Source organism: Haliotis asinina, chromosome 1 (genome assembly GCF_037392515.1).
Source record: "Haliotis asinina isolate JCU_RB_2024 chromosome 1, JCU_Hal_asi_v2, whole genome shotgun sequence".
NCBI lineage: Eukaryota > Metazoa > Mollusca > Gastropoda > Lepetellida > Haliotidae > Haliotis > Haliotis asinina.
Genome location: NC_090280.1, coordinates 80,511,135 through 80,524,531, shown reverse-complemented (window position 1 = coordinate 80,524,531; position 13,397 = coordinate 80,511,135). Strand labels below are relative to the sequence as shown.

The 13,397-nt window shown below is 39.1% G+C and overlaps 1 protein-coding gene across 1 annotated transcript; it reads right to left on the bottom strand.

Moving 5' to 3' along the window:
- Positions 1 to 6,449: 6,449 nt before the first annotated feature.
- On the bottom strand, positions 6,450 to 12,288 carry LOC137274505 (zinc finger protein OZF-like). The gene is made up of 2 exons (XM_067807768.1): positions 12,182 to 12,288; positions 6,450 to 8,280 (listed from the first exon to the last, which is right to left on the bottom strand). Exon 2 carries the CDS (start codon positions 7,984 to 7,986, stop codon positions 7,258 to 7,260), a length of 729 nt encoding a protein of 242 aa, XP_067663869.1. The 5' UTR covers positions 7,987 to 8,280; positions 12,182 to 12,288; the 3' UTR covers positions 6,450 to 7,257.
- Between the last annotated feature and the right edge of the window lie 1,109 nt (positions 12,289 to 13,397).

The window sequence follows — 13,397 nt, the reverse complement described above, 5'->3', positions numbered from 1 at the left end:
GTGTCCACAGCACCCAGATAAAACTACTTCAGGCAGCGGAAGAGGGGACATGCCATAAGTGTCATACTCTTTGATTGCAAATGTTCTGGAAGACACTTTTGTGACCCTATCACTGTACGGAGAAGTGACTTATACAAAGACATCTTATCACAAAGAAGACAGTGCTAATTAAGTTCTAAAGGATAAATAAGAAAAGGTATTCAAACCAAATAATAAAAGGTAAAATATTTCTTGATTTTCACTGAACATGTTCAGTAGATTCATATCAACATATCAATATTTGCTCCGATATTTTACAATAACCAATTGATATATTTTTAATGATCATTTATCTCTATTGATAGCCAGTCCTGAAAAAACTTGAAGGAAGTAAGGAACTCGAGACCTGACTTCACATCTTCATTATAATGTCGACCGGACTGATATATGCAACTTGTAAATGAATCTTGCAAGAAACTGTATATAACTAACAAAGTATAAATAACAATTTGATTTCTATGATCACATATAGTATTTTTATATCAATGTTCTCCTATCGAACAAGACATCCTTTCTCTTTGTTACACCAACTATATACATCGCTCATAGTAGAGGGAGAAATGGATTGTAAACCAGTGGTGAAAGCAGCTGAGCAGGAACAGAAGAAAGTGTCTCATCAACTTTGTACATCCTTGCACATTTCTACTGTATCTGTCTGGGTTGATTCCACATTCTGTAAATACTGACCCAGTAAGAACATGACATAACTCTCCTCAGGTAAACTTGTTGCTGTTGTAGAGGATCTTAAGGTACAGACTCTATCCTTGACATCAAGGGAGAACACACAGGACCAGAGGACATTTCGTATACATGGGTCTCCGAGGACAATTCACATTGATGGTGCAGTGTTTCTCCTTGCTAAGTGAAAATTGAGGATTTCAGTGTCAAGGGCCCTGCGGGACACAGAACTTTTATTGCTCTCAGGGACAGAGACCAGTGGCACCATACCAGAAGTCTAAAACCATAGACAGACCTGGGTACAATGGACCTAAGCATTTTGTTAACTTCGACCCTCTACACCAGCTATACATAGCTCCCAGAAGAGGGATGCATGGTTGGACGGCACTGATGATTGCAGCTGAGTAAGACCAGAAGAAAGGATTTCATAAGAATCATCAACAAGGATCACACAGACAACTCAGACCTGGGATGGATCAGGAGAAAGTGTTTAATTAGTCAATCTCATTTCCATTTCACCATCCTTCCTAAAGGTTCATGCGAGAGACATGTATGCATATTAGTCAGTTGTGAATGTGGTCTTATTTATGTCTGTGACAGCTATTTTTTTTTCTTAATTTGGCGATAGTTATTTGCTTTGGATTCTTCATATAAAAGTTTTTGGTTGAGTAAGTAAGAGGATTTTTACTTCAAGATACCAAGTTGGGATTCACCATCATTTTTCATGATCCTGCAACGGATTGCCATTCTAGAGGCCACTCTTGACAGAACTGTCCCCCCTGTGCATCACAGAACAAGATGGCGGTCGAAGGCAACGTGGAACATACAGTCCGTGTGATTCCATTTGAGACCGATGAATTGCTCACTAACACAAAATCTAATAATTGCAACAAAACCAAATTTTGCACTGCCATATGAAATCGTGATGACGTGTCTCATAATTTGGGACACACAAAGAAAACAGTTGTTTAATAAACGATCATCATTTTCTTGTTACCTTTCGCTATTTATTAGATTTTGTGTTAGTGGTCGGTCTCAAATGGAATCAAACAAGACTGTATGTTCCACGTTGCCTCCGAGCACCATCTTGGTCTGTGATGCACGGGGGGACAGTTCTGTCGAGAGGGGCCTCTAGAATAGAACGGTTGATCTGCAGTAGGTGCAACAATTACATGGCGTATCTCATTCCAGGAAGATAAGACAGACTTCAGACATCCAACAGGGGCAACAACGTCCACATCAGGAATATCCAGTCCCATACCAAGGGCAGAAGATGGGAGAAGAGGATATGCGATTGCATTATGTGAGAACTTCACAAAGTCACGAAAAGATACTGGTGATGACATGAAATGACATCATCAACAACATAATGTTGTCTTCTTCCAGGGAGAGGTTGATGCAACAATCCGAAGGGGATCCTGACATTCAACGAATTATTTCTTGTGGACAGTTAACAGCAGACGACATCTGTCCGTGTACACTATGTAATCTCTGACTCTGCAAAAGCTATGCAAGATATTGTATGTCCTAGACCCTCTACACCAGCTATACATGGCTCTTAGTAGAGGGAAGCATGGATGGACACCACTGATGAAGGCAGCTGAGCAGGATCAGAGGAACATGTTTCATTTATTTTTTTATATCCATATTCTTCTTTAATGCCATCTAAGGTTCAACTTTCTATGGATACTGACCCAGTACGAACAAGACATTATTTGACCTAGACCCTCTACACCAGCTACACATAACTCACAGTAGAGGAAGAAATGGTTTGTACACCATCAATGGAAGCAGCTGAGCAGGAACAGAAGAATGTGTTTCATCAGTTTTATATATCCACTTTTAACACTAATGTCATCTTAGGTTAAGAAAACATAAGACATTATTTGTCTTCAACCCTCTATCTGCTATACATAACTCACAGTAGAGGGAGATGGGGCCAATCAGCTGTAAATGACTGCAACTGAGACAGATCTGAAGAAAGTCTATTGCCAGTGCTATATATCCACTTTTTGATGTAACATCATCTAAGGTTTTTTTAAATACATATCTGCTTCAACGTGATGGAACATGCTGTTATAAGGTTTTTGACACTGGAAGGCATTCAGCCATGAGAAGTGCATGCACGTTTGTTGAAGGTGTATGGGGATGATTATCCTTCATACTCCACAGTTAAGAGATGGGCTGCTATATTCAAGTCTGGCAGGACACGTCTTGATGATGACAGAAGACGTGGAGAAATGTATTCTTGCAGACTTGTGACTATTGCTGAAGTTGAACGAGAAATGGGTCTAAGCCAAGGATCCATTCAAACTATTATCCATGATCATTTGGGCATGAACAAAGTATCTGCGTGATGGGTCCCAATGCTGATTTGAAGAAAAAAAGAAGTGATATTTCAAAGGAAAATTTTGAATTGATGGAGCTTGATTTTGAAAATTTTAAAAGTAGATAGGTAACAGGGGATGAAACAAGTATTTATCATTACGATCCTGAGTCCGAACGTCAATCCATGGAGTGGCACCACCCAACTTCTCCTCCACCCAAGAACTTCAAGTCTTCAAGGTCAGTTAAGAAAGTTATGGCCACAGTCTTCTGGCATGCGAAGGGCATCATCCATGCTGACTACCTGGAGAGTCACAAGACTATCACTGGTGCCTACTACGCTGATCTACTCGTAGATCTCGTAGAACACCAGTAACAGAAGCAGCTGATCAGGATCAGAAGTGTTTCAGCATTTTCATATATCCACTTTCATTGTAACATAATCATTTCTTGTGTAACATGACCTAAGTTTTATTATATTCCACTGATACTGACACATTTTTGTCATTAACCCTCTATATCAGTCTTATATAGCTCACAACAGGAGGACATGTTGGTTGTACACCAGTAATGGTGGCAGCTGAAATGGACAAAAAGTGTTTCAAAGGTTTTATATATCAACTTTCTTGTGTATCATGACCTAAGGTTTATTAACTTTTTATCCTTAACATCTACACCAGCTATACATAGCTCACAAGTGGGATGCATGGATAGACAGCAGTTGCAGCTGAGAAGGATCCAAAGAACATGTTTCATCAATTTTATGTATCTACTTACTATAGTAACATTGTCTGTGGATACTGACCCTGCAAGAACAACATATAATTTGTCTTTGACCCTCAAGACCAGCTATACACAGCTTACAGCAGGAGGACAAAGCGATTTTACACCAGTGATGAAAGCAGCTTTGCAGGATCGAAAGAACAAGTTTAATCACTTTTACTGATCCACTTGTATTGTAATATCATCTAAGGCTAATAAAAATACCGTGGGTACTGACCCAACAAGAACAAGACATTGTCTGTCTTCAGCCGTCAACTACAAAATGTTCAATAAGCTATACATAACTTGCAGTAGAAGTAGATAAGGACAAACAGCACTTAGAATTACAACTGAGTAGGGTGAAAAAAGTATTGTGTTTTTATCACATTTGTATGTCCACTTTCTAGTGTAACCTCATCCAAGTTTATGGATACTGACAATGCAAGAACAACACATTATCTTTGACCTCTACACCAGCTATACATAGCTCATAGTAGAGGGAGACATGGATAGATAACACTGATGGAAAATGTTCCATCAACATGGACAAAGACAACGTGAAAATTCAGGTCTCGGAGTTATTTCCAAGAAACTGATTGGTAATCTACTATATAATCATAATATATCAAAAATTATTATTATCGTGTGCATCAAACATGTGCATAATATTTGGCAAGAAATGTAGCCAGATAGCTCATTCCACATTAAGTAGATACTGACCCCACAAGAACAAGACATCCTTTGTCCTCAACTCTCTTCACCAACTATTTATGGCTCCAACCAAACACCAATTATGACTGCAACTGAGAAAGACAAGAAGAAAGGGGCTCACAATTTAGACTTACATGTTTGTTCCAAGATACTGACTGTTGATTTGATGGCTGTTATTTAATGTCGTAAATAGGACACGTGACAGTCTGTCCACAAATCAACCTCAGGGATGAAAAGGAAATGCTTTATGCATATACGTTAGCATTAAACACTGTGTCCGAGCATCAAACCATCACTTGAATTACATTACACAATCTCACAAAAAAAGATGGAAACAGTAACTTGTAATGCATACTTGAAGACTCTAATGAGTACTATTATTAATTTTATTCTTCTATGTATTCAATTTTTTAAATTATTATATCGGAACATCATTACTTATTCTTTGACAACTTTGATGTAGACCTGTTGCCAAATGTTGCAGCTGAGAAGGAAAGTATTTCATAAGTTTGTTTAATCTGTGTCTAACTGTAACATCATCTAAGGTTTATTCCACATACCGATGCTGAACCAGCAAGAACATTTTTAGTCTATACATAGCTCACACAAGAGGTAGGCATAGATACATAGTTGTAATAATTACAGTGAAGAAGGTTCAGAAGAAAGCATTTAACATTAAATGTTCTACTGTAAAATCATCCAGCCACAGATATTGACCCAGCAAAAACATCTTTGACCCTCTACTACAGCTAAAAAAAGCTCGCAGTAGAGGGATATATGGACCGACACCAGTCATGGTGGCAGCTAATATAAAAACTTTTCTAATCTAAATCTGTGTTCAAATGTAATCTGAAGTTAATTTCACAGGCAAAGACACTGACCCAGCTAGAACGATATATTGTCTTTGACCCTCTACTACAGCTATATATAGCTCGCAGTGGAGGGAGATATGGATAAACACCAGTCATGGTGGCAGCTGATATGGAAAGTATTCCATAAGTTTTCTAAATCCGTGTTCAGATGGAATGTGATCTGAGTTTAATTCCACATGCCACAGATCCAACCCAACAAAAATGACACATTGTCTTTGACCCTCTACTACAGCTATAAATAGCTCGCAGTAGAGGGAGATATGGACAGACACCAGTGATGGTGGCAGCTGATATGGAAAGTTTTCTAAATCTGTGTCCAAATGTAATCTGACTCCTGAGATTAATAGTACCACAGAATCTGACAAAACAAGAACAAGACATTGTCTTTGACCCTCTACTACAGCTGTACATAGCTCGCAGTAGAGGAAGATATATACAAACACCAGTAATGGTGGCATTTGAGCAGAAAAGCAGTCTATCATGACCTAGCAAGAACCAGACCTTATTTGTCTTCCTTCAAACTTCTACAAAAGCTATACATAGCTCTTAGTAGAGGATGACACGAATAGAAACTAGTAATGAATGCAGCTGAGAAGGATCAAAAGAATGTGTTTCCTCATGTTATCAATTCCTACTGTAATGTCGCTGACTGACCTTGGAAAAAACATTTTTGTCTCCCTTCATATGATTGTTATCATCAAACATGAGGATGCTATTGGACGACCTCAAGCAGGATTTTGAAGGGACAGATCACAAGAAGCTTGTAACAACAAATGATTATTTGAATTTCAAAGAGTTGAGCCTAACTGGAAAGTTACAAGATTTCCTAATAATTGTGCATTTGATAAGGGGCAAATCATGATGGAAAGACGGATAATATACAACAATATAAGCTCACCTGACTTTCAGCCTGGCGAGTTGAAACGAAAACTTTACGCATATGGGATTCCCTTTTTCAAAGAACACATTGCATGAACTTCAAAACAGTTCATACATCTCTACTTCGTGGTCCCTCCTAAATCTTTGTACAACAATACCCACAGGTAACTTACAGGATTTTACTTTTTTTTGTTTATTATGTGTCCTTTTTAACAAGTGACACATATTGCCTGAAGCTATTTGGTGTTTACTGCTGATGATGTCTTCTTAGTATTTTCAAACAACTGGATGCTGTAAATGTTCAACCCAATCTCACAATATTTTCAGGACAGTACTCCATGATGTCTTCTGTGTGTCTTCAGACAACTTGATGCTGAGAATGTTCCATCCAAATCTCACAAAACTTTCAGGGCATGACTCCACAATATCTTCTTTCTGTCTTACGACAACTTGATGCTGTGAATCTTCCACCCAGTCTCACCATAGATTCTGAGGGGGGACTTCACGATTCCCAATGTGTGTCTTCAGAAAACTTGATGCTGTGAATGCTCCACCCACTCTCACTATAGTTTCAGGGCAGGACTACATAATGTCTTCTGTGAGTCTTCAGACAACTTGATGGTGTGATTGTTCCAGTCACTCTTACCATAGTTTCAGAGCAGGACTCCATGATGCCCTAAGTGTGTCTTCAGACAACTGTATCCTGTGAATGTTTCACCTACTCTCTCCATAGTTTCAGGGCAGGACTCCATGGTATTGTATGTGTGTTCTTTAGACAACTTGATGTTGTGATAGTTGACTTGAGGGCAGGATGACATTCTAAGTGCTGAGAACATTCCTTCCACTTTCAAGGAGAAACTCACAGATGATATCCTGTGCACAGCTTCAGACTTTAGCACAAACATACCCTTTCAAGACATGTGCATCTTCAGACAGTGGACAGTGTGAATATTCTCCACACTTCTAGCGTTGGACTCCACGATGCTGTCTTTCATGTTTCATCATACGTCTGATTCTGTAATTCCATGTGAAACCTCTTTTTGTGCATCTTCATCGTCCATGAAGTTGCGAACCCTTTCCCACACTCTTTACACTGATGAGGTTTGATTCCACTGTGACTTCCCATATGTCGCTGCAGGTTACCTGAAAGTGCAAACTCTTTCCCACATTCACCACATTTAAAAGGCTTGATTCCACTGTGAAGCCCCATGTGTACAGTCAGATTACTTCTTTGTGTAAATGTTTCCCCGCATTCACTACACTCATACGGCCTGATTCCACTATGACTCAGCATGTGAGACTGCAGGGTAGCTGCTCGTGCAAACTCTTTCCCACATTCAGCACACTTAAAAGGCTTGATACCACTGTGAATCCTCAAATGTGTCTTCAAATTACCTCTCAGTGTGAATGTTTTCCCACATTCACTACAATTATACGGCTTGAGTCCACTGTGACTGGTCATGTGACATTTCAGGCTGTCTGCTCGTCCAAACGCCTTCCCACATTCTGAACACTTAAATGGCTTGATACCACTGTGAATCTTAATGTGTGTCTTCAGAGTGGCTTTCAGTGGAAATGTTTTCCCACACTCACTGCACTCAAATGGCTTGAGTCCACTGTGACTCACCATATGTCTCTGCAAGTTCCTTGATATGGTGAACACTTTCCCACACTCACCACATTCGTATCGTTTCCCGTTCACATCACTGTGGCTACTCATGATTCTTCGAGTGCTTCTTCAGATAGCATTTGCTGGGAATTATTTCCTTTCTTCCTTTATGTTTGAAACAAAACTCCATTATGCCACTGACTTCCTTCACCCAATCTTTGTGTTTCTTGAGAATGAGACACATAAACAGCAATGCTCACAAGCAGTTGCTGTTTCCACCTGTGTTAGTTTGGAGGTGGTTCTCGACATCAAGTTGTCCATCATTACATTTGTTTCAATACCAGAGTCATAATTCACTGGCTAACCTCAGTTTTCATCATCATCTTGTGGCTGTTATGGTATTCCCTGAAAACACACAAAAAAGGTTATTATTTTTCTTTTCTTCATGATCATATTTATGCATTTTTGTCATAGATACCCAAACACTAACAGCAATCTGGGCATTACATACCGGGAGGATAAAAAAAGAATAATATGACTTGAAAAAAAACAAAACAATTTCAACCCCAAAGCATTGTCAAGTTGGTTATTTCCTGACAGACTGTTCTTTACCGCAAATCTGCATCTACTTAGAGCAAAGAACACCTAAGGCAGACCCTTGAGTGAGTATATAATTCAAATAAAGGGAACCGAAGTAACATCGTGGAACTGATAACATTATTTCAACATTTATTAACATTTTTCAGCGGTTGACAGTTTTGAGGTGATCCCTATTTTCTGGCAGTCTAAGTAAACTTATCTTCAGTACTTTTCGTTACACTCCACTACTGAGTCTAACAAAACTTTATGGGAGGTCGTGTCAGGTAACCTTTGAAACTGACCAATCAGAACACAGCTTATCAAATTGTGAAAGTGCACATTCGCACATACCTTTTGAACTTTTTATCTCAAAAAGGTTTGTACCCGAACAATTTCCGAATGCTAATCGCTTCGGAGTGATGCACACAGCATACGTACAAACATGACAATGGTGAGCAAACAGTCGCTGAAAATGGTGTTTTTGGCAATATTCAGGATGTCATCTTGCAGAAATATTAGCTAATGGTAACCATGTCATCAGAAACCCAAAGCGTATTTACTGCAGGTCAAATAACTGTGTTATATGCGGCTATTGGTTTGTGGAGCAATCTGTGTCAGTGACCTGAATATTTTGAAAGTCCCTCCGATGACTAAATAGTAGCCGTTGTCTGATTGGGTAAATCTATTTAACACGACCTTCTACTAGGTGTTGTAAGACTCAGTGGTGGAGTGTAACGAAATACACTGAGACTAAGTTTACTGATTTTCTGGTGATCCGCAACTGACTTAACCACACGGTTCCATAAATTGCTCATTTTTCCAACAATATGGCAGATGCAGAGAAGATTTTTGTTGCTTTTTACAGGTGAAAAGTATATGCATGCAATGGATTGTTAACATGAAGCAACTTGATTCTATACATATTTGAGACAAGCCGTTCCGAATGAGTTACCTTTTCCTGCTGTGCCAACGATAAATTATGGGATAATAGGTATCCTCGTTAAAGGGCACGCAAGTAAACTTCTGGTTCAGATCAAGTTAAACAAAATATATCACCTTAAAGAGCACTGTCTTGGCTTAAAATGAGAGGTTGAGTGACGAAATCCATCGAGATTTACAGTTTCTAGGGGTTAATGTATGCGGCAGTGATCCGGAATAGCCGTGAACCGGAATACCCTAGTTCAAATGAATAAACTTGTATTCCAGCCATGGCCAACATTGAGTGTATTCGGCAAATGCATTTTCTTTGATGCATCTTTCCGCAAGAAATTTGAGCGGAACGGTTTAAGGCAAAATCAAGACTGAAAACTCAACCTATCGACTGATATATTTTCATGTTTTGCTAAAACAAACATTCATCGATAAAGGGGAACACTTACTTCCAATAAAATACACTCATTTTATTTCTGACACGTCTTGAAACATATATACCCCCCTTGACTGTTGGCCGTTGTGGATATGTAAATGAGAGGCTGCCTAATAGGCGGAATCCATGAGTGAGTGAGTGAGTTTGGTTTTACGCCGCTTTTAGCAATATTCAGCGATATCACGGCGGGAGACACCAGAAAATGGGCCTCACACATTGTACCCATGTGGGGAATCGAACCCTGGTCTTCGGCGTGACGAGCGAACGCTTTAACCACTAGGCTACCCCACCGCCCCCGGAATCCATGAAGTAGTATATATAGTAGTATATATTTTTGTTTGTGGATGGTACATTTCAGGTTCAGAGATGTCATGAGACCTACAATGTCATTTCTAGATGTTTTTGGTGTTGGATAGGTGTGCATAGTGTTCTTAATATCCAAATGGGAAAGTTTTGTTTTTTTCAGACACGACATTATCATGGCTACTACCTTGATATAGAGACTGAAGTTCCTATAATGTTTGAAGCCTAGGGATTAATTGGGTGGTGAAAATCAGAGTACGAATTCCAATTTGTAAAGTCCATTTCTTGTGCCGCCCGTCTCGATAGTCCTAGAATATCGCTGAACACCGGGGAGTAAAACTGAACTCTATCACTCACTCACTTCGAATACATAAGGTACAAACGTGTGTTATTGGTGACCTATTAAAATGTGTGCCATCTACACATGTTTGACACATATTTATGGAAAGTTATTCGAAAACTGCCAAGGTTTCTAATATGCAACATTTTAAGAAGACTTCTGTCACTTGCATGTAGGAAGAGCCGTATTATTTCAGTTGACTTTATTAAACATCTGGTGGACGTCCTGCCTTAACGTCTATAATGTCCCTCCCCTCTAACCATAAGCTAGCCCCCAAATAACTGTAAATATATGACCCTTCCTCCATCAAACAGTGATGTGTATAATTAGTGATTGTGTTTATATAGTTATATGTACGGATATGAATCTAGGAATGTAGAGTAATTAGTGCTCAAATGATTCTCGGTACTTGATGTTATGTTTATAGACCTTTATGTATGGATGTGAACGTATGATATTTATGTCATTTTGTGAAACTGCTCGTGTGGTCTTTAGGAGACATCTTTATGTACTATGTCCCCGTTAAACCATCTCCGACTTGTATTTACTGAAATGTAATTACAAACGTTTTTCGTTGTGTTTTGTTAAGTCAATTGTTGGGCCTCCCCTGTTAACCTTCAGAGAGGGATTTGAAGTGAATGTGCCCGCATATGAAACACAATCAAATTATTCTTGATGAAATACAATCCCAAGAGTGTGTGTCATATAGCTTTTCTTATCTTGGAAATAAATTCACCGATTTGTTGAATATGTCTTCTTTCGGTGTCATGTAACTTGTGTAATGGCGCCACTTTAGTACTGAAGGATAGGAATTGTATGGTGTAGAAATGTAGAATGTAGAGGAAATGAAACATTGAATGAATCAGTGAAGAAATCCTAAATTAAAAATACGTCAACTTTACTAAGTGCATGAAAGTGAAAACTATCATCTCATAAGACCCATTATGTATACTACATGCTCACTGTCATTTTGATCATGGTGTAGAATTATAATTACTTACAGTGATTCATTTTGTTTTAGAGTAATCAATGTAATTTTAAGAGTTCAGTGAATGGTGCAATGATACATGGGATCCAGAAATGTCTACAAACGATGAAAAAATGCCCTAAGTTCGTTTCCCCGCAACCACAGTCAATTTATCGCTAACCGTTTTAGTGCGATTCCACTTTTTAGTTAACCAATGTCCGCCAAGTGGTGAAAAACGGGGATGGTTCTGTATCTGGGCTGGTAAATAATAAAGTGAATGGATGTTAGTAGAAGTAAGTATGCCGTTTTTAAAATGAGTGTTTGTTTCAGCAATCCGTGCACCTGTTCTAGTCGATAGCCTGGAGTTTTGCCTAAAGCACGTCAAAGAAAATTCACTTGCCGGCTAGACGTCGAGCACGTTATAGGGCGAAGTCGTCTCGTTATTGCTGGACTAGGAATACCCTTACCCACTGTATTAAACAGCTCAGGTTATTTTGCATTATATCGAGCACAGCAATATTCGTGATGAACACAAGGACCGAACTCTCATTCCCGGAAAGTCCCCTTCATCCACATAAAATCATAACAAAATTCACGTTTCTGGATCAAGACGAGACAAGTCAAGTGGCGTCATGTCACCTGTGCTCGAGGCGGTGATTCTCCCAAATTAATTACTCCACAAAAACTGTCCGTATCATCTCCCTACACGGACGTTTATCATGGATTTCAAAACTGTAAATGACGCCCTTACCATACCAACACAAGGGTCTATGTTGGGAAAAACAACTTGGACCTTCGAGTTGTTTGCCTGCAACCGGCCTTCACGTTTTTCTCTCATTGTCGGTCGGTCGTCTAACTGGGAGAATATAAAAGGGACGTCACTCTGTTAACTTATTCACTCAGTCTGGTTCCTGTGGTCTGTTGCGCTTACGCTTTGATGCTGAGGGTCAGTTTAAAGGCTATATTTAGTGTACTTCAGGCTCAGGTGTCAATACAAGAACTTTACTGCAAAGTAATCTCCAGCACTGTCTAATAAAAAATGACAATGTTCTTCTTAAAAGGTTTGGTCACTACGGAATATTAAAGGGACGGATCTTCATGACACGGTATTACAAATAAAGTATGATTATGTCTAAACATTTGCTTGTATCTCATTGACACAAGTAAGATAAGATCTCCAAATATATTGAGTACCTTACATACGTGAAAACAAGTACTGGTTTACAAATTATAGACATTTAAACAAACCTGAAATATCAGGTACTTCCTCAATACGACATTCATTACCTTAACTCCTGTTCGAAGCCATGTCTGGCTTCTGCTTCGATGCAACCAGAAAGAGGATAAAATATTTTTTCTTAGATGCTAAATGTGTGCAGGAAACAGTCTCCTGGTAGCCAGAGAGCAGTTTTATAATAAATGGTTGTGTCAGATTCCTCCATGACATTATCCATGGAATCATGGACAAAACAAATGTAACGAATTCTCGTCAGGCAATCTGTGCAATATTTGTTATATCGGAGAGCTGTTTGACAATAAATGGTTGTCTCAGTTTCCTCCAAGAGATAATCCATGGAATCGTGGACAAACCAAATGTAACGAATTCTCGTCAGGCAATCTGAGCACAGCGAGAAAAGTTTACTACTCTGGGAAACCTATTGTAAGCCATTACCGGTATGTGAAATAGATAGATGATCGGTTTGGTCCCTGTTTCATCTGTGGGGATTTTGATACTCACATTGTTTTGCGGGGAAGTATTGCGATCGATTTAAAATCGTAACCTCACCTAGAGCCCATCTGATCCCAATTTTGCGAAAATTTCGCAATCAGTTCCAATGTTAATTCGGTCGGAATGTAATTCTTGGGTGACTTTGCACTAATCTGACGAATGGGTTACGATTCGTAGGATAAACGGACACTGACACAATACTGGTCAAATTTGTTGCCAAAATCGTCAGTCGAATATA

Excerpts from the sequence above, each read along its gene's own strand:
- LOC137274505 (XM_067807768.1), bottom strand. The coding sequence starts at position 7,986 with ATGAGTAGCCACAGTGATGTGAACGGGAAACGATACGAATGTGGTGAG.